Source organism: Pezoporus flaviventris, unplaced genomic scaffold (genome assembly GCF_033815535.1).
Source record: "Pezoporus flaviventris isolate CSIRO_AGI_PZ_B2104156 unplaced genomic scaffold, CSIRO_AGI_Pfla_v1 ptg000037l, whole genome shotgun sequence".
Taxonomy (NCBI): Eukaryota; Metazoa; Chordata; class Aves; order Psittaciformes; family Psittacidae; genus Pezoporus; species Pezoporus flaviventris.
The window spans coordinates 9,500,955-9,521,145 of record NW_026892585.1 but is presented as its reverse complement, the minus strand read 5'-3'; the positions used below and the strand labels follow the sequence as shown (position 1 = coordinate 9,521,145).

Sequence of the window (20,191 nt, the reverse complement as noted above, 5' to 3'; positions counted from 1 at the left end):
CTGGAAACTCTGCTATGGCACATGGACAATAAGGGGGTGATTCGTGACAGCCAGCATGGCTTCGCTAAGGAAAAATTATGCCTGACAAATTTAGTGCTGCATACAATGGGGCCATGGCATTGGTGGATAAGCACAGAGTAACTGATGTCATCTGCTTGGTTTGGCCTGGAGAAGAGAAGGCTCCAGGGAGACTGTATAACAGATTTCCAGTGCCTAAAGGGGCTACAAGAAATCTGGAGAGGGGCTTTTTTCCAGGGCCTGGATAGTGACAGGACAAGGGGAATGGCTTCAAACTGACAGAGAGGAGACTGAGATTAGACATTAGAAGTTTTTCCCTGTGAGGGTGGCAAGGCCCTGGCACAGGGTGCCCAGAGAAGCTGTGGCTGCCCCATCCCTGGCAGTGTTCAAGGCCAGGCTGGACAGGGCTTGGAGCAACCTGCTCTAGTGGAAGGTGTCCCTGCCCATGGCAGGGGGTTGGCACTGGATGAGCTTTAAGGTCCCTCCCAACCCAAACCACCCTATGACTCTGAAAAAAGAAATTTGAGAGAAGAATAACTGAATTCACAGTATGTTTTGTATAAAGCATCAGATTTATACAAATCCTGAGTGTGAAGTTTAGCTCAGTTTTCCTTCCACAGCACGGAACTTGGTGCTGCAGCAGCTATATTAAAATAATACAGTTATAAACAGTATGAGTACAGTAAAACTAAAAATAACACCACCCTATTTAAAGTAGCTATATGAAAAAAGAACTCATGTCCTAAGGCTCTTGCACTATTATGCAGAAGTGCCTGAGCATGAGGCAGGGTGTCTCAGCTATAGCAGTAAAAGGCATGTTGCATTATGAACCTTATTTTTGGTAGTGTGTTATTTTTGGTAGGAGTGTTTTTCTAAGAGAAATGCTGCAGCTTTCCGTAAGTCAAGCAGATTGAAGATTGATCAGCCTAGCAGAAAGGCAACAGTCTGCTGGTGGGATACAACTTACCAGGAGAAGCTGTATTCCCATCATCTACCCCATGCTTCCCAGGAGCGGCAGTGTGGACTAGCAGCAAGGAATGGGAGAGTTTGCAAACAGAGGAATGTTTGTGTGGAAGAGTAGTGCTCTAGGCCAATGGACTGCAGCTGGATAACTGTTGTAGGAGAAACTCTTGTTATACTAAACCACAGCTGAGAATGCCTGTGTGCCACAGTATGCCCTGGAGAGTTTTGATATAGGACAAAGGTGAGTCCTTCAAGTCCACAAGGAACTCTGGTCTGCGGAGATGTTATCTAGGCAGCTCTGGCTAAGAAGTAAAAACTATATTTGCTCTCTCTTCTTAAATGGTTTGATTGTATACACAGCACTAATCCATCTGCGGCCAGATGTGTACAAGCTCTACTGAAAATCATTAGATTATAGTGAAGCCAGATATCCTCCTTTCAGCTACTTCCTTATCTCTGCTCTGAAGTATGGAGCCTGGGAGATACTAATCACAAGGAAATTAATATTTTGTAGACTTTTTTAAACAACATTATTAAAATTTAGGAAATATTAGTTATGTTACAGCTTATCTTTACTATTAAAGCTGAAATCAGCAACAGTTTATTATATGTGTGCTTATGTAGGAGTGGATGCTTATGTAGGAATTCAGTCTATTCCTCTGTGTGTATCTCAAACAAGGTAATGCTGAATTTTGATATTTATACTTTTATTTTTTTTTTTTTAAATAATTAGGGACAGATTCAGGTCTTAGTAATTATTCTGGATAGAGAGCAGTGTGATGTATCTGAATTTGTCCCTCCAGGGATAATGCTTACTTCAACTGCAGGTAAAAATGCTTTCAGAACTTGAAGATACCAAAGGCAGAAGAACACTTTAATGAATATACTCAAGCACTGGGTGTTTGGTGCCACTTTAACATTCTTCCTGCTCATGTGTCAATTGTCCTCTAATATCACTTTGGGACCAAGTCTCCTTTTCCCATCAGATGCCATTTTTACCTTGGATTCAGACCCCGCTCCTGGCACGTACTCTTGTCACTTCTGTAAAAACTTTTAATGTTGGCATGAAAATGCAAGTACTCCGTCACTAGTCTTAAAAAAAGAACCACTGCAATGCAATTTCCTTCTTGCACAAAGGTGGACTATGATGGGGGAGATGGGACTGCGGTATAGAGCATTACTTCCCTTTATGTAACAAAAGGAAGAGGAAAACTACTGGCAAGAGACCCTTGGAACAGCACCTTTTACAACTGCACAGCATGAAAGGCCACTATTGATCCTGCCTGGTGGATCTTCCAAGATGTCTTAGTAGTCTGTAGAGACAGTGGTACTCATACTGATTTATAGGGCTCAGAAATCAATCCTAGATGCTTGTTGCTCTGTGCACATGGCTCATAGCAGATTTAAGCTGCTGCTGTATATGAATTGTCCATAATTCTGTTCTCCTTCAGTTTAAAACTGTGTATGTTTCAGGTCTGGGATGTAACATGTGTGACTCCTATTACTCAATAGAACAGTGTGTAATCAGTCACATCTGCTAACAGTGTCAAACCAGGTTTTATTGCTTTTTTACTCCTGTTAGCTTTGCAGAGAGAGAATACAGCTGAATGGGAAGGCTGGTACATTATTAACAGCTCATTTGCTGAACTCCCCATAGAGAATAGTCTCAGCTATTACTGTGCAAGCCAGATGTGCACCCTTACTGGCTCCCTGATCCTGGGCTGGATGTAAAGCTGCTGGGCAAGGAGCGGCTTCTCTTGAAGTTGTGCTCTTGTGTCATGAGTGTGGATTTTCTCAGCGCTGTGCTTCAGAGAACAGAGAGGTTTAAAGATGCCCAGCATAAATACAGAAGGAAATCCCAGGTGTGACTCAAGTTACACAGAACTGCTGAGGCCTAAATTATACTGCTACTTTGGAGGTATCCATGAGAAAACAGGATTTGTACTGCATTTATGTACATGGAGTAGACCTGATGTATCTTATATTGATGTATCTTTCAGCGGTATGCAACATATGCATACGGTTACGTATGCATATAACTTTGCTATGGTTCCTAGTCATTAGCTCTTACTGAGACAGCTAATGTCTAATGTTATTGGCTTTTTAAGACAAACTGCTGAAGGCAAAGGAATGAGTTGTGCTTCGCACTAAGCACTGCGATTTTTTGTATCAGGCTGACCTTTATGCTTCAAATTGCCGAGATGTTCATTAGCTCCAGCAAACATCCCTCGGGTAATTCATGCAACTTACAAGAAAAGGGAGCTATGCCTGCAGATTTCAGGGACTTCTCTGCAGCAAGAACTCCTCCTGTATGGATGCGGTTGTTTTAAGTAGAGATCAGAAATTGTGTGAGCATTTAAAGGTAGGAAAAGGTGCTCTGTAAGTTGAGTAGATGCCGAAGAACACCTGCACAAGTTGGTATATCTGTTGTAAATCTGGCCCTCAGTCGTCCTACCCAAGAGTTATCATAGTCATGTCCCTTGTAGTTTAAAGCAGAGGTCAGCAAATTATGTATATAGAATAGTAGTTTCTCAGTATCCAGCAGGTACAGTGGTGTGGTGGCATAATTTAGTTTTTCTACACTATTTGAGGTGTTGGTCTGTGGGCTGAGGACTAAAAGGAACCACTAAGTCTGCAGATACTTTGGTAGGGAGACCCTGGAGCTGAAATGCTGATAGAAAGAGCAGCAGCTACAAGCCAAGCTTTCATGATTAGCTAGAAGAGCTGGCAGAGCAAGGGCAAGATGTGCAGTGGCAGAGCTGGAGGAGCAAGCAGGGCTTAAACAGGGGTGCAGGCTTCAACCAGACAGCAGGTAGCGCTTGTGGCCAGGAGGAGCAGCTAATGCTGCAGGGCCAGCAACAGCTTGGATAAAACATCGTTACCCTGCTGTTCAAGTGACAAAGCCGTGGGTCCTGCTGACTGCAAACCGAAAAGGGAATGATAGTGCAGAAGATGGGGAAACAGCCAGATGGCTACACCAGGATGCTAGGAAGGAAGGCTGTAAACGATTACAATGCAACTTGGGCAGAGGTATTGTATCTTCCTGCTTTTGTCTTCCCGTTGATCTTTTCTCCCACTTGGTAAAGTAAGAATTCATGAAGAAAATTTTGTTTTTAGATGTGGAAAAATGAAGCATTTGAGCATAAGATAACTTAGTTTAATTTTGCAAGCTTTGGGGTGGGGATTCAAGCTGGTGTTTTATTATTGGTCACTGAAGTTTAAACCTGGTATGTTTGATAGCAAAGGCGGTGGCAGAGGACTGTGAATAAACTCAGGACATCTGTCCTCAGTGATTAAGACATATCATGGTAGGTTCTTTTGGCTGCAACTGGAAGGGATAAGCTATTTAAATGCATATCCACTTTTCTTTCCCTTTTATTAGTAGGATAGATTGACAGATGAGGGAAGACAGTGGCAACTGAAACCATGCCAGACTTATCTCCACAGTATTTGCATGGGGAGGTGGATTTGATAGTGCAGAACTACTGAGGGTGGCTCTGGATCTGTGCTTACTATAGCTGTATTCATACCGTGATTATAAATGTTTGTACAAGTAAAGGTATTCACTGCACACAAAATGGAGTGTGTGGTGTTGCCTGCTTGGAGTCTTGGGAAGCATTTCCTGCAAAAAATAGCCACCCTGAAAATCTCAGAACAAAACAGCAGATAGCTCTGAAGCACTGTGACAATCAAACAACAAGAGCAGGAAAAATGTTTAGAAGAGACATATGGCATAACATGCTGGCCCATTTTTGGTTGATCTTTTTCCAATCCTTCTGCGCTCTCATCATAACCTCTCTCTCAGTCCCTCCCTATTCCATAAACCCATCTGCCTTCATCTGTTAATTCAGCCCTCTGTTACTATCGAATTGTTTATCAGCCAAATAAATGTGGACAATGTGTTCCTCTATTCCCTCCAACCCAGTTCAAACAGGCCTGCTACTCGGTGGTGGGCCAGTGTTGAGAAAAATGTAAATTACTCACGGTTTGCCTGGAAACCTTTGAGAGGGAGGCCAGCACAACTGAGCATTTGGCATATTCCAAAAAATTTCCCAAGGCCTGAATGCAGTCAGCACCAATCTCATCCTCGCCACCCTCGTGGGTACGCAGTGGTTTTTGGCTTGGTATGCTTTCACAAGGTAAGAGGAATACCCCTGTTTGTTTTGGGCTTGATCTTCTTCCAGTTCAGTCTGGGAGAAGTCCAGAAGCCTGGGAGAATCCTCCTCCAGTTCAGTCTTCTCATAAATCTGAACTGATCCAGCAGGCTTAGTTATCCCATAAAGGAGAAATCTCAGTCCTTCCCCCACTCTTGTTGTCCAGGTGATTTCACCTCTCTCTTATGTACCCATGGGGGGGTCCCTCTCTGTTTCTGTTCTAGCATGATGTTATACTATGTGTCTAAGCATGTGAATCGTTGTCTGGTCAGTAATACAGTAGTGCTGCCTGTGTGAAAGGTGATCTTGGATAGTCTTTATCAGAATTGTTCGTGTTAGGGGAGTACCTTCAAAACCTATTCTGGTAACTAGAGATTTTCTCACTTTGCCCTTTCAGAGGTCTCCAGTTGAGACTGAAATTACATATATGTTAAGCCAAATCAGTCTGGTGCTGAGAGCTTCCAGGGGTTTCCTGTTCTCTCTCAGCTTCTTTGTTGCAGTTATGCTGTAGTACCCTGACTTTTTTCGTAGACAATGAGACAGTTATCCCACTCTTTTAGCATGGATTCCTAAGAAAATAAGGCTGGCATAATTACTTTGAACCTCTGACTATACTCAATCTATGTAATCTCTAAACTGGCCGAGACCTCTCATGCATGTTATATGGGGTAGCCTCAAATGTACCAAGTTCCTAGTAGTTTTGTGACAGGCAGCTAGAGTAGAAGAGACCCTTATCATGTGCATTTCCACCCTCACTTTCCTGTTGTGAGAGGAAAAGTTGTGATGAACTCGCCATTCACTGGACAAATCAAAGGAGCTACAAGGACAGTCATGTAAACTTCATTGCTGACAGAAGGTTTGTTGGAATATGTGCTCAAGCTTTGTGTCATCGAACATGCTTCATTAATTGTTTTTTTTTTCTTTAAGTGGAGCCTTAGTTGTAAAAGTAGTTGGTCTCTTAGTAGGCTTATCGTAGGCTTTATGCAGGCAAAAATATGCAGTATGTTTGCCCATGTAGAATAATGTTTCATAACCCCTGTGTATCTCTTCTGACAAGGATGCTAATATTTAACCTCTTTCTATTTTGGAGCTGGTTAGCATCTGCTCCAGAAAGAGAATCAAGGTAGAGGAAAATGAGCTGAACAACAGGGACAAACATCAAACCAATGTATATCTACATGTTAAACAATTAGGTGAAATGGCAAAAATCAGGCCATGCAAATGACTGCAGCCAAGGGGCTGGAATTCTTTTGATCCAGTTGGGTAAATGCTCCAATAATTCAGTACCCCTTTAAAGAAATTTCTCTGTACACCCAGGATGAAACAGGGAGGGAGTCTGGATTGTAGGTAGCATGCTGCCTGCTCCTGCAAGGAAGAGGGTTGGTAGCTATAGGTGTTGCAGTCCTCCTAGGGGGATGACTGAAGATTATAACTGCTGGGGAGTGTCTGTCATGGCCTCCTCAAATATTCAGCTCTGGGCTGCTAGGGGGGAAGGATATAGTGTCTAAGAAAAAGGCAGCTTGTGCCCAAGAGCTGTTTAAAGAAAGCACTCCAACAGAGCCTGAAGTCCTAGCACCTACATTAGGCAAGTATCTACTGCTATGCATAAGCATAGCATCAGCTGAGATATGAGCAATCCCATCTGTGTAAGGCAAAATATAGTAAAAGACATTAGCATCAGCCAAATGCCTTTTTAAAGACAGTCTGTGTATGTCAAAGTCAGTAATGGAGTACTGAGTCCCAACAGAGCAAACAGTTCAGAATGAAAAGCCCTGTGAGCCAGGTTTGAGAGCATCCCTTAGATGTAAATGAGTCTAGTATCTAGAAACGCTGTCCTGTATCATCTTAGTAGCGCTTGCTTTATTAGGGAAAAAAACTGTGCTTATTGGTAGAATTTAGTGAATACTATGTTTTGGGGAAGAGAGGTACTTCCATGACAAATAGCTCTGCTGGAGATGAATCCAGCACAGAAACTTATGATATGCCCAAATGTACATCTGAACTCTGAAATGGCCCTCACAATGCAGTGTCTCGTGCCAGTTCTGGCACAGTGGTGGATTCCATTTATCAGTTATCCAGTCTTACTTATACAGTGGCCAGTGGCAGGATGAGGGCTGCGCTCCTATGTTGGACAGATTAAAAGGGCAATATAAAGCTTAGGCAGCTTGATGTTACTCATGGGTTTTATACAGCTTTAAGGCAGGAGCATGTTTAGTAAAGGATTTGAGGGTGACCATTTCTTCTTTGAGAAAAGCGCTTTTGGGAGAAGCTTCATCTGATTGCTCCTACAAATGCAAGATATGAGTAAACTCTGAGAGCCTTACTCAGCCCTTCCGTCATCTCCCAGGTCAGCTCAACTCAAGAAGCTTGCAGAGGACACCAGTGTTTTGGGTTTTTTATTGGCTGTAACGTGACAACCACCATATCTAGGTTTCTAGATGAAGGTGTACCTGGTATTTGTTAAGAATAACTAAAATTTGCCACCTTTTTACTTAGTTGAGCAAAGCCTTTTTAAAATCACTACAAGCTATTCAAAATACTATACTGTACTAAGTAGAAGTTCCTCTGATATATATCAGGCATGAAGAAGCCACCAGAATGACAGATTTCTGGAAATACAATGGAATCTCAAGAGTGTAGGCTTATGTCCCTCAAATATTTGGTAGGGAAAGATAAAGTTGCTTCAACTTGCTTTTTCCACCCTCCCCAAGCCAATTTGCTCTTGCTCCCATTTCCTGCTTTTTCAGGACTACTCTAACTCACAAAATTCCACAAAATTCCCTGTGCAAAACAGACATGCATCTTGGTTGCTGGCTGCCCGAAAACTCTTCAGCTGATGCTGTCTGTAGACGTGTCCTGTGGCATGAGTATTCCTTAGCTTATGGTTAAAAAGATACCAGAAGATGTTGACAGGCCTGTGGGGCCGAAGAATTTGTCAGTTTGCTTAGTCTGTGGGAGGTTGGGGAGCGTATAATATGTAATAGGTAGGCATATAAAATTCAGAGGTTTGTTTGTAATATAGATAAGCATATGAACTGCCAAAGTTTAGTCTAATTTTAAAGCTCCTGATGCATTATGCAACTCCCCTCTTTTTGAGGAAACTGCAGGGTTACAATGGAAACCACTTGATTTCCAATGTATGTAATTTCCTCCTTTTGAGGAACTGGAGGGCAAAATGTCCTCCTCAAAGCTTGGTTTATTTTCTGAATCAGTTGCCACATTCATCCTCTGCTCAGTGTTTGAATGTACTTCTGCTGGAGGTGGGTACGCGTTTTTGCCTCTTGATCCTAATTTTGATCTTCCTAGTTTCACTCACATTCCAGCAGGGGATAATTTTTAACTTCCCTCTCCTGTAGGGGACTCAGGATGTTTTCAGACTGAAAGGAAAGCAGGGGTGGTAGCTAGTGAAGGGGAAAGCACATGTCCAGTGCTTAAACTGTGTGCTGGGGTTCCTCTCCCCCAGTTCACAAAGCATGGCAAGGTCTTGGTGCTTGAAGTCTTGTGGTCCTGGAAATGGGGGTTTGGGGCTCCTCCTTGTGCACCCATAATGTTAAGCTGCTCCTACAACTCGGAATCAAGCTTTAGATTTAGACTGGGGGTTGGGGTTTTTTAGAGCATGTGCATTTATCAATTTTTCCTATTTTAGCTAACTCAGTGTCTTTAGAATCAATGTATGCATCCATGTGAAGATAAGACACATGTCTGAGATTAAGACATGACGTACAATTACACCAGTAATACAGTAACCCACAAGCAGCAGGAGTTAGGGAAAAGCTTGGAGCAGGGCAGTGAATCAAGAATGAGGAGGCTTGGGTCAGTTCATTGCTCTCTTCCAGCAACTTGCTGTGTGACCTTTGGGCAAACTACTTCATCTTTCCATTCCTCTGTCTCTGTTGTCTTTATTTTTGTTCCTTTTTATTTAGACACTGGAAGTGTGAGGGCAAAAGCACATGCCTCCCATGAGCAGTTTTGGTGTAAGCATTGATACACAGCTTTAAAATAAGGAGGCAAATTTCTGGCTGGAGGCCTCCTGTAGGTATCTGGTAGCATGGTCTACTGTAATCTGCAGTCAGTGGATGGCTTCACTGGGTGAGGACATCAGCTCAAACGTGAACTAAATTCATCAAACACATGCAGAAGAGTGTGTTTGCACACAGACATGTCCTAAGGTACATGTTGGTTTGCGTGGCCTTTGTGGACTGCTGTGTTTTCTGGTCTGCTTTTCTCCTGGGGAAGAGCTGGTGTAATGGGTCCCACATCTTTCTTCCCACTCTGAATGCACAGGGAACATGCCTGCCCACTGGTCTTGTGTATGGGCAATTCTGGGCAAATTGTAGATGGATTTCTTCTTTCACTAATGTAATAAAATACCAAACCATGCTCCTTCCCGAATTCCACTTGATTTTCCTTTTTAGGTTTCTGCTGATAACAGGTTCTAATTTCTCCCATTTCACCTTCTCAAGAAAGGAAATGAGATGATCGAGTGGAAATTAGTGGCCACAATGTCTCTGAAAATATTTGAGTGTTGAGTAGAAATGAGACTAAAAGGTATTTCTTGCACTAGTACCAGCCACAGTAAATCTTTAGTTCCAAAGAAATTTTTGAGAGGAGGACAAAAAGATGCTTCTAGAAACAAAGTCAGTGGTGTGTTACTGGGCATATTTGTGGGGGGTTTATCAATGTGTCTCTGCTCCAGGATACAATTTGAGACCGGGAGCCTCTTGAAATACAGATGTATTTAGTAGCATGGAGGGGAACCCACTCCAAAACAATGGCTTAAAAGTAAGGGATTATTATCGAAAAGCCTCTGGCAGACCTCTGGAGCATTGTTCGGTCTCTTCCCTCTTCCAGCTGATGTGAAGAACTTCTTCATCCCTTTCTGCAAGTGGGTGCAGAGATAGCACATTGCTGGTGGAAGCTGGTGTTCCCTGCAGCCCCAGCAGCACCCAGGGCTGGTTTTGGTGAGCAGATTTGCCCAGGGATAGGACAAATGCAAGACCTATGGGAGAAACGGCTGTACAGCACCACTGCCCATATCCTGAACTGCATTTTGACACTTGTTCACTTCCCAGCTGTGGTACTGTGGTTTTCTTTGTCTGGGGCTGCAGTTCATGATGCCCTGTGCAGAAGAGATACAGGGGAGGAGAGGCTGCGGGTCACAGAATGGTTTGGGTTGGAAGGGACCTCTGGACATCATTCAGGCCAACCCCCTGCCAAGGCAGGGCCACCCAGAGCAGGTCATGTAAGAACACCTCCAGGTGGGTTTTGAATGCCTCTAGAGAGGGAGACTCCACAACCCCCCTGGGCAGCCTGTTCAGTGCTCTGCCACCCCCAACTTAAAGCTCTTCCTCACGTCAAGGTGGCACCGCTTGTGGTATAGTTTATGGCCGTTGCTCTTCATCCTGTCACTGTGCACCAGGAGAGTCTGGCACCATCCTCCTGACACCCACCTTTGAGATATTGATTGGCATTAATGAGATCCCCTCTCAGTCTTCTCTAGACTTAAACAGGCCGAGCTCCTGCGGTCTCTCCTCAACAGAGAGATGCTCCAGACCCCCCATCACCCTTAGGGCCTCTGCTGGACCCTCTCCAGTAGCTCCTCGTCTTTCTCCTACTGAGGAGCCCAGACCTGGCCGCAGAGAAGAGGGTGGAGAAGGGTGTGTGTTTCCCGGGGGTACAGCTGCTGGAGCACCGCCTGTCTCGGTGTGCGGGGAAACAGGCGGAGGGGAAGGTGCGTTAATTCTGCACTGGGGCGACCCGCGTACTGCGGTGTCCGAGCGCAGGGGAGCGCCGTGGGGCGGCCCCAGGCGGGCAGCGTCGCGCCTCGGCCCGCGCTAAGCCATGGGCTTAGTGCCCGGGGCAGCCGGCGGGGTCGCGGCCTGGGTCACCGCTGTTCCGTGCCGGGCGGGAGGCCGGGGCCGGCCGTGAGGCGGCGCGCTGAGGGGCGGGCCGGGCCGGGCCGGGCGGCGCTGCCGGGCGCCCGCCGCGGAGTGTGGGTGGCTCCGGGCGGCCGGTACCTCAGCGACAGGCGGCGGGGTGGGAGGAGGCTGGCGGGGCGGAGGAGGAGGGAGCGCGGCGGCGTTGCGGGCGTAGCAGCCGGTGCTGGACTATGGTGCGGCTCGGTGGCGGCTGACACGCCGGCACCTCGTCCTCTCTCCCTCCTTCCCCCTTTCCTCCTTCACTGTCGGCTGACAGGCGGCGAGCCCTGAGCCGCACGTGTGGGATGTGAGACCTGCCTCGCCGCGGGAGCATGAGCTGTGCCCAGGCCGGCATTGTCCAGGTACGAGGGGCTGCTGCCGCCCGGCCCCGGGGGAGGGTGGTGAGGACGCCGGGGGGGTGGCGGTGGTGGTGCTGGTGGTGGTGGGGAGGGGTTGACGTTGCCTCCCAGCGGAGAAGTGCGAGGCGGGATGGGTCTGTCAGCGGCCTCGCCGCCGGGAAAGGCCCTTCCCGGGGCGGGCAGCGAGATGCGGTGGCGGGTCGCGGTGTGCGCTGTCATCCGTGCCCGCCTTTGTGCCTCGGAGCCGGCCGGTCCGTGCGGGCATGGGACCCCCTGCGTGTCCGGGAGCGCTGCCGCGGGGGGCCGGGGACAGTAGGGGAGGGGGGGCGACCAGGAGCATATGGGCCCTGGTGAGTTACGGGCTTAGCTGTCGGCCTGAATTTCACTAGCGAGGAGATAGTGTAGAATTGTGATGAGCGACGTGCCGGCGGGGATTGACATCATTTGGGGATGTGGATGCGCGCAGGCAGTGGTGAGGAAGAGTCCCGCGCTGGATTTTCGGTGGTTGCAGCTTTTCCCTGTAAAACAAGAACCCCCCAGATTTGGTTCTTGGCTCCTTGACAATGCAGCAAAATTTAAAGCACAGGCTGCCTTCCCCCCCAACCCCCCGCTCTGTTGCTGTAAGCCAATCTTGTGACTTCACATTTTGGTTATTACCTGGTGTTATTATGTAACTGCGTATTTTTTTTGTTAGCAATTATATAAAATAACTTATTATAAGTACGCTAAGAACACTGCCCCAGCCTGTAGCATTGTCAAATGCTGCTTTTCTCATTTTGCAGCCTGCGTGGATAATGGGTTTGTACCGACACAGGCACATACAATTCATTTTGTCGTCTCTTGCGCTGTTTCCCGTGTGTTCCTCTGTAGTTGCAGAAGAAATTACTTGGCCTGGGTTTAGGTTTCTTGCATCCTGCTGTTCTGTTGGGAGCTGCAGTAGTGCCCTTTCTATTTTTTTTCCTGTTATGCTGCACTCAGCAGAAGTGCGTAGTGAAACCGTACAACAGTCGCTCAGGCTGTGCTCCTGTCCCTCTCTGTACCAGCACCACCGTCTCGTTTTGGGGGGCACCTAGCCCTGTCTGAATGCAGCAGCAGTGAGGGGCAGGGTGCTGCTGCTGTGGTGCCACATAGCAGGTGGTCAGCTGTGCCATTCTGATTAGTACTTGTATGAGGATTGCAGTTATTACAGTAATTCATTTTAGCCTGGGGATTCATTTTGAAATTTGGATTTTCCACTAAGAAGGGATTATCGTTTCTCTGTGTAGTATGTGTGTTTGATGGAAGAGTGGAGTACGGTGTGTATCCTGGCTGCTCTCTCTGCTTCTGTCTGTCTCTCAAGCGCACATCCATTTGGACAACACAGGTGCAATGTTGATTTTCATGCTGGATCCAGAAGTAGATGTAAAAACCAGTGCACGCTTAGTCAACACGCAACACTCATCCTGTCAAAGCAGTCTCGGTTAGTATGGGTGGGAGGAAGAGTATCTGTCCTTAAGGAGGGAATGGTGGGTCTATTTACTGGTTTGTTTCAGGAGGCTGAGCAGGGAGTGAGTTCAGAACAAAGAGTGGTTGGTCAGATGGCCAGTGCTTGTGAGGAGTGATTAGCCTGTGGGTCGGTAGTGGATGGCACATCGCATCACTCGTGTGATATGTATGCTGATGTGTTTCTGACTTAATGTGACCTAAGCTTTGGACTCCTAACTCTTTTAGTATCAACCAGCTCTTTCTTATCAGCTTACTCGTTTGAAAACAGAGCAGGTCAGAGCAGGAACTGATGCATTCAGTGACTTTATCAGGAACTATCAATATCTGAATGTGGCTGTGATTTATTTGAAAGCAAACTGTGTGCACGTACTCAGAACATCCTGAAGAATTGATTCAAAATCCATATGCTTAGCATTTTAAATGCATTCTAATAAACAATGCAATATTTATTGTTTTCCAATAAGTAACTGGCTAAGGCTTGTTACTAAAGTGTGTCTTTCTGTGGCTTTGTGTTTCACATATGTGGCACATGATCTAGTATTCTTTTCTATTGTGAGAGAATCCCCGTGGAAAACTTCGTGTTTTGCACGTGCTGTGTCTGACACTAAGTAATGTTCTTTCAAAGTACTGCTAAATCCTTCTCCTGGCCTCATTTTGAATGGTGGTCTTACAAACAATGCAATTGCTTGGATAAACAGCACGAGTGGAATTTAGCTTAGCTGCTTTCTGAAGTACTGCAGAAGATACGGTTGTGGCACTGTGTGTGTGTATGCAGGATTCAGGTTGTGAGAGTGATGGTGTTGAATAGTTGATGGTGAGCCAGGAACTGTTCTGACAAAAAGCTTAGGTTACCTAGTTGTTTAAAGCTGCTGGAGATCTGTTTCATGGATACAGGCATTAAGGTTGCCCCTGTGGTTTCAACTCTGAAACTGCTACTTTAAAAACTCCTGCTAGACAACCTCCCCATTCCCCCACCAGTTAAGTGTGTTGCAGAGCTCAAACAGAAGGTCTTTTAGTAATGAAAAAAAAACTATTACTCCAAAGTATCATAGTTTGTCATGATGAACTTTGCCAGAGAACATAAGTTGTCTTTACAATGACTTTCCTTTGGTTCTTTCTGTGTGTCTCTAGTCCTAAGTCTTACTTGCTTTCCTCCAAACTTAGGGGTACCTAAAAGTCCGGCTTCAGCATGCTTAGACTGTAGTCTTTGTGTGGGCCACTATAGACAGGGAGGAGAGCTTGAGCATTATACAAGTGCTCTGGCTTGTTCTCCCTCCTGTTCTGTAGAAGAGATGCTTGCCAGCCTAAGCCAAAGCATGCCTTTGAATACTGTCCACAACAGTTTCATCGGGTATCCAAATATATGTGTGGCTTCTATGAATGGATCATACCTTCTGCTGTCACAGCCTTCCACCACATACAAGCTAGGAACCATCATTGCACTGGGGGTCACCAGCACCTCAGATGCTCCCCAGCCTCGAGTGACACCTGTGCTACCGGGAATGTCACTGTAGTATTGGCTGTTTCCCTGGGATTGGCTTTCAGGAGTAGCTGAAGGATGGTCCTGCTCATACCACTTTGTGTATCTGCCTATCAGCATGGCAAGGAATTGTGACGCCCCTTTTTTGTCAGGATGTCTGTTGTTTGTTTACGTTCAGCGGCCTTCTGGGTTTTGGCAATAAGGAGATGAGTCAGTTTTGCTTCTGTTTAAGGCTTTTTTTTGCCCATTTCTCTTGTAACAGTTCATGTGCTGTTGTGATTCTGCAGTGGCTGAGTGGCAAACACTGCAGGGGTTGGTTTAATTCCTTAGAAACATATTTCTGTTGGTGTTAAATTATTGTGAACGTTAATTCTAATAAAGTCTAACCAGGCTGGATCTTATGCATTTGCCCTAAAACACAGCCATATTTTGGTTTCTACTGATTAATCTCAGGAGGGTGAGGGACATACAACATGGGGAAAAATAAAAGTACAGCCAGTAGCAAAGGGCACGCTGAGATGCCACCTACTCTAGTTGATGTTTTCAGCTGAGATTTGAGGCCAGCGAGATGCTTAGGATTAATTCAGAAGAAATGGCAAGGTTCTTTGATGTAGGGAGCCCAGGGTCATTTTCGTTACAGTTAATGAATGGTGGCAAGGCAGCTGTATAATGGACTCGTGAGTCAGTCCTGGACTTTTTTGATCAGCTATGCCATGGCTAGGGTACCATTGTCAGATCTGAAGTAGGAGGCTTAGCTTCTCTAGGCAGGGCTCCTTAGGAGGTGCTGGGACTGTCCCTTGGCAAGATGGTGTCCTCATCTCAGATGTTTGTGGGTTCACCAGAATAAGGACCAGTAAGACTGGTCCAAGCTACAGACCAAATAGGCTGTTGTCATGGGCAGCAGACTGCTGGGGGCAAGGGACTGGCTGCACCTCACAGCCTGCGTTTGGTTTGGAGAGAAGGAGGAGTTGGGTTGAAGCAGGGCAGCAGCTGAGCCTGAAGTGGGGTTCCCCTGCTGCAGTACCTGTTGCAGCTCTTGTTGTTCATCCTCTCCCTGGTCGCATCAGCAGCAGAAAGCTCAGCTCCTCAGGACTATCCTTCCCCAACTCTGCCTTTCATTGTCACACCCTCCTTTTCCATGAGTTAGGAGCAGCCTAAACTTGATCCCAGCTCCTCATCCTTTCGTCCACAACGCTGCCTACAATGCAGATAAACCTTGAGATGGTTTGGGGGCTGGGGGGCAGCAATGTGGCAAGCTGTTCCTTTTAGACCTTAAGAAGGGGGAAACTCTGGTGCTGTTGTTTGAAATACTGAAGTAAACGATCAGCACCATGCATTGCTGTATTCCAGAGTTCCCTGAGGACGCGGCAGCACCGGCAGCGTTCCCTTGCTGCAGAGCAGAAGGTCTGTGGGAGAGCGCGTGTGCACAGCAGTCGGGAAGGCTGTTATTGAGACCTTCGCTGAGGTTTCATTTCGTGCATGTAGCAAAACAGGCTCCCTCTTTCACACTTACCAGATATTTTTGTATTTCTCTACAGATGCTTTTAGAGCACCAGCGTTTGTTTGGTTTGAAGCCTGAATTAAAATCCCCAACCAATGTCTAGAGTAAAAAGGAAGGAAAAAAAAAATAAGGCAAGAATTTGTCCCAGAATGAAAATCCATTTAAATTTGAGAGTTGTTAACCCATGAGATAATGATGCAGTATAGAATGTCTCTTGGACTGAATCACTTGTGTTTAAAATGGAACATGCTCTAAAAATAAATGGGTAATTGCTTCGGTGTAGTCAATATGGAATTCAAAGATGACTGACAGAGTGATTTGTCATCCATCTCCACGGCTGGAGTCATCTGGGAAGTCTGTGATGTTAAAGGCATTTGTTTCTATTAGCACCCTTTAAAGTAGTTTTGTTAATGAGCTCTTGAACACCAGGATTAAAATCTGTCATGTGGTATAATTAATTTTTCCATACCATAGGAAAATGTGTGCCATGTGCACCTTCAATTACCAAATCGGGTTTCTCAGGTCCTGAAATGTGTTGTTCAGCAGGCCGATTGTTTTAGAGAAAGGAGGAGCACTGCTGTTCTTCTGGTGCCAGTTAAGTGCTTTCACACATAACCATTTGAAATTTAGGATGACATCCTGCAAGCTTGGGAAGATCTGGCGTTGTGCTACCCATAGGATGCTTTTTGCAGAGGGGAAGTCTGATGGATACCCCTTCCCGAACAGGTGGAAGCAGAAGAGGTGGAGCAGGAACTTTTCCCAAGGGGAAGAGGGAGTGAGAGAGGGGGGATGCTTGATGAGATGGTCAAACAAGTTGTTCACTGCACGCTGGTGAAATGCCTGAGTGATGGTTGTAATGGAGCAGATGGGTCAAGGAGCTGTTCTCTGGATCTTAAGTGTTGCTGTGACTCCTCTGCATCCCTGAAACAAATGATCCTGCCCAAGTCTGTCTCTCTGGCAGAACGTACGTTGTATGTTGTACAGACTTTACTAAGCTAGGTAAGAAGCAATGAAGCTAGGGATAATCCAGCTTTGTTCGTGAGCTGAATTCCTGTTGGAAGGCACTTACTGAACCATTTGAACTGCAGTCCTCCTTCCAGCTGGAGACAAATGTGTAAGGCTACCTGCCTGGGCATCTGTGGGCATGCTTACAGATGCTTGACCAAATAGTGGGCTGGATGGGATCATCTGATGTCCCAAGGTGGTCTTTAGGCAGCTGGGTGCTTTCCTTTAAAATCTGGGCTCCATCAAGACTGATTGTGTTGCTAAAGTAGGAGATGCTGTCTTGTGCCTACATCTTAATGCAGCCTCAGGAAAATTTAAACTTCAAATTCACATTCTAATGCAGAACTTTCATCAGGTGTTGGGTTATTTGTCTTCAGAGATACATAAAAAAAAGAGCAGCTATGGGAGATGCCTGAGGATTTTCAATATGAAAATATCCATACTTTATACTTTTTGTTTGACGTGGCACTTTTGCGTGCAACTGCGTGGTTGCCTGGAGAAACACAACAGCAGATTTACTCTCTTGAAGCAGCATTTTGGTTTAAATAGCAAGGTTTAGTTGCTACATGCTTAACATGAAAAGAGGAGGAAAGTGGTGAAATGTTTAATCTTGAAGTCAGAACACATGTTTCCAAGATGATGCTGTTCAAGATTTGTGAAAGGCCCATTAGCCATTAGGTTGCCTTCTGTCTTGTTTACAGGCCTGTGGAAGATGCATAGAGATTAGAAGAGAGGTATTTTCACAAACTTTTAAGTTGCTTAATTTGACTGCACCATGCTCTCAAATGGTAGTCAATGTAAGGTCAATGCCATGATTCAGAAATAGTCCATAAGTACCCTGAGTCATAGTAGAGACCCGATGCTGAGATGAAGCATTATTAAGGCAAATCTTTTGGTCTAAAGATGAACAATGCTCCTCCTAAAGTTGTTGGGAACTTTGCCTGATGAAGGGCAGTGCATGTGGCCTTCTGTCACCTTTTCTATGGTATATTTTGTTACAGAGCAGTGTCATAGGGAAGCTGCTGTTTGCTGTGCCAGCGGGAAGCACTGACATTTCTTTCTCATTACCTTAGCAGCAGGCTAAAGCAGAATCAGCCATAGGAGTTACTACCCACACCAGGTATTAAGGGCTAATGAGCTGAACTATATTTTCTCCTCTTCTTCTTGGGCTGGAAAACTGGGGATTCCAGTATTGATGTACCTGGTCTCCTGTGGTGGAACTCCTTTCCAAGATCCATCACTAGGGTGGCTTATGAGAGTTAGGCTACCTAATTTACCTTCTTTTTCCACTTAATGTTCCTTAAGGATTTTGCTTTGTGAAAGAAAATTACCCATTTTTTTTAATGAGGAAAGCTCCCATTAAAGAGTAAAATTTCCAGCCTGGCCAAAGGCGGAATTTCTTACGTTGGCCAAGAAACTGCATGCTGGTGTAGAACCATTACCTGCTCTTGAAATTTGACTGTGTATTACTCTTTCATGCTCCTCAGAACTGTCACTGCAGGCTTTCAAAGGCTCTCCCTTTCTGCACGTGAGTCTGTGTTCTCTTTGATAGTCTCCTCTCCCCCCTCAGCCTTCCCACTCCAAGAACAGGGTGATTGCAAAGTACTGGTGTTCTTTCCAGTGCACTTTGCTGCACAGATAGCTGTTCCTAGGCCATGCGGTATTATGTCTCAGGGAATTAAAACATGGATTAATAACTTGGGACTAATTCTCTGTAGCCAATCGCATGTTGTAGGCTAAAACCTTAGTGTCTGTATTTGAGCAATTGTATTAAGGCAATTCTAATTAAAAATGTGTATCACCTAATTTTAAGCATATGAATTCTTAAATATGTGTCTTTTGCACTCAACTGCATAAAGCAGGAGTAGGTGTGAAGAGGGTACTTGCTTACCCTAAAGCTCTTAGGGTGATTTACAGACCTAGTGTTAGATTTTATTGTTGCTGGGGAGGAGTAGGAGCAAAATAACAAGCAAACATCCTGCAGGAAATGCACCAAATCTGTAGCAAAGGTGTGGTAAAGTGTTCTGGGTGCTTCTGTGCGTTCAACTTGCCAGCTGAGCTGCTGAGGTTTGGCTAGAAGTGGATCCTACGAGAAGGGTAGAAGCAGGCAGCATCTTCTAGAACCCAGATCTAAGGGTCAGCTTCTTGATTTCCTTGATAAAGCCACATGGTATAACTTATTCTAGGAGTCAGCCATGTCTTGTCCAACTTGGAAGATCATCACAAGCCCAGGGAAATTTCTGCAGAGCTTCTAGAAAGGGGAAGACAGCCCTTGTGCCCTCTCTCCTTTCCTTGTGTGTCTGCCTGGACCTGCCTGCAAAGGTGGCTTTTTGAAGCTTGGAAAGAGGTTAGTGGCCCACGCCGTGCTCCCTACAGGGATGTCTCAACCCTGCACCCTCTCCATCTTTAAAGACAAAACCCAAAAACGTCTCAGGCTCTAGTTGGAGTGGAGTAAGAAACAATCTCCCAAAACATTGTACAGGTGGAAGTTGCTTGATTACAGAAAAAGGATGGATATTGCCTTGTGAGCCTGAGGTGGTTTCTTCACACCTCTGCTGGGAGTGGGAATAGAAATGTTTCTGGCAGAGCTTCTGTAAAAATACCTTGATTGCATAGCTCATATCAGAATGACTTCCTCATGGTTATCAAATGTGTATTTTGTGCATGTGTGTATGAATTGCTTGTTGGTAAAATACAATTCTGAGATTTGGACTCCACGTTAAATATATGCCTGTTTTGACCTATTTTTCCCAACCTAATTCTGCCAGCTGTATGTGTGCATGTGTGATGCTACTTGCTTAGGGAGTCCCACTGACTTCAGAAGGACAGCACACCTTAGGAAAGCTGATAGGTAAGTGGTGGTAGCAGGCTCAGGGATGCTGTGGGGTGGGCTGTCAGGCCAGTTCAGCAAGGGGAACATGCAGGAATAGGATATTTGAGACGTCAGCTGATTTAATACTGTCATTTAGTAGCTCTGGAAGGGTTATGGTGGATAATGTGTTTGGCTGACTTGTGACCTCCTCATAACAGCTCTGAGAGATGGGCAGGAGATCAATCTACTTGATGGCATTCTAATAACCCACTGGAAAACCCAGTTCATCTCCTTTTAGCTACCTGGACCAAAATGGCTATAAATGCAGTATTGCTAATCCAGATAATCCCTGTGGGACCATGGGAGGGGACACCCACATGCTGAAATGAAAAGTGATAAGAGGGCCTTAAGCAAATTAAGATCTAAGCTGCTAAGTCTACATGGCAGACTGTGAGCTTACTGGCTTATATCCAGGACACTATAGCCATGTTTTGTG

The 20,191-nt window shown here is 45.5% G+C and overlaps 1 protein-coding gene across 9 annotated transcripts in view; it reads left to right on the top strand.

The window, feature by feature from the left end:
- The first annotated feature begins 11,096 nt into the window (after window positions 1–11,096).
- Window positions 11,097–20,191, top strand: part of HECW1 (HECT, C2 and WW domain containing E3 ubiquitin protein ligase 1) — a 250,356-nt gene continuing 241,261 nt past the window's right edge. For 6 of the 9 annotated variants that reach the window (XM_061464617.1, XM_061464613.1, XM_061464615.1 and 3 more), the window contains exon 1: window positions 11,102–11,415. In XM_061464617.1, the coding sequence (XP_061320601.1) occupies window positions 11,386–11,415 (30 nt within the window). In that variant the 5' untranslated portion in view covers window positions 11,102–11,385. Of the gene's footprint in view, window positions 11,416–20,191 lie in introns of all 9 variants that reach the window. The other 3 variants (XR_009745349.1, XM_061464618.1, XM_061464619.1) reach the window with 3 other exon arrangements.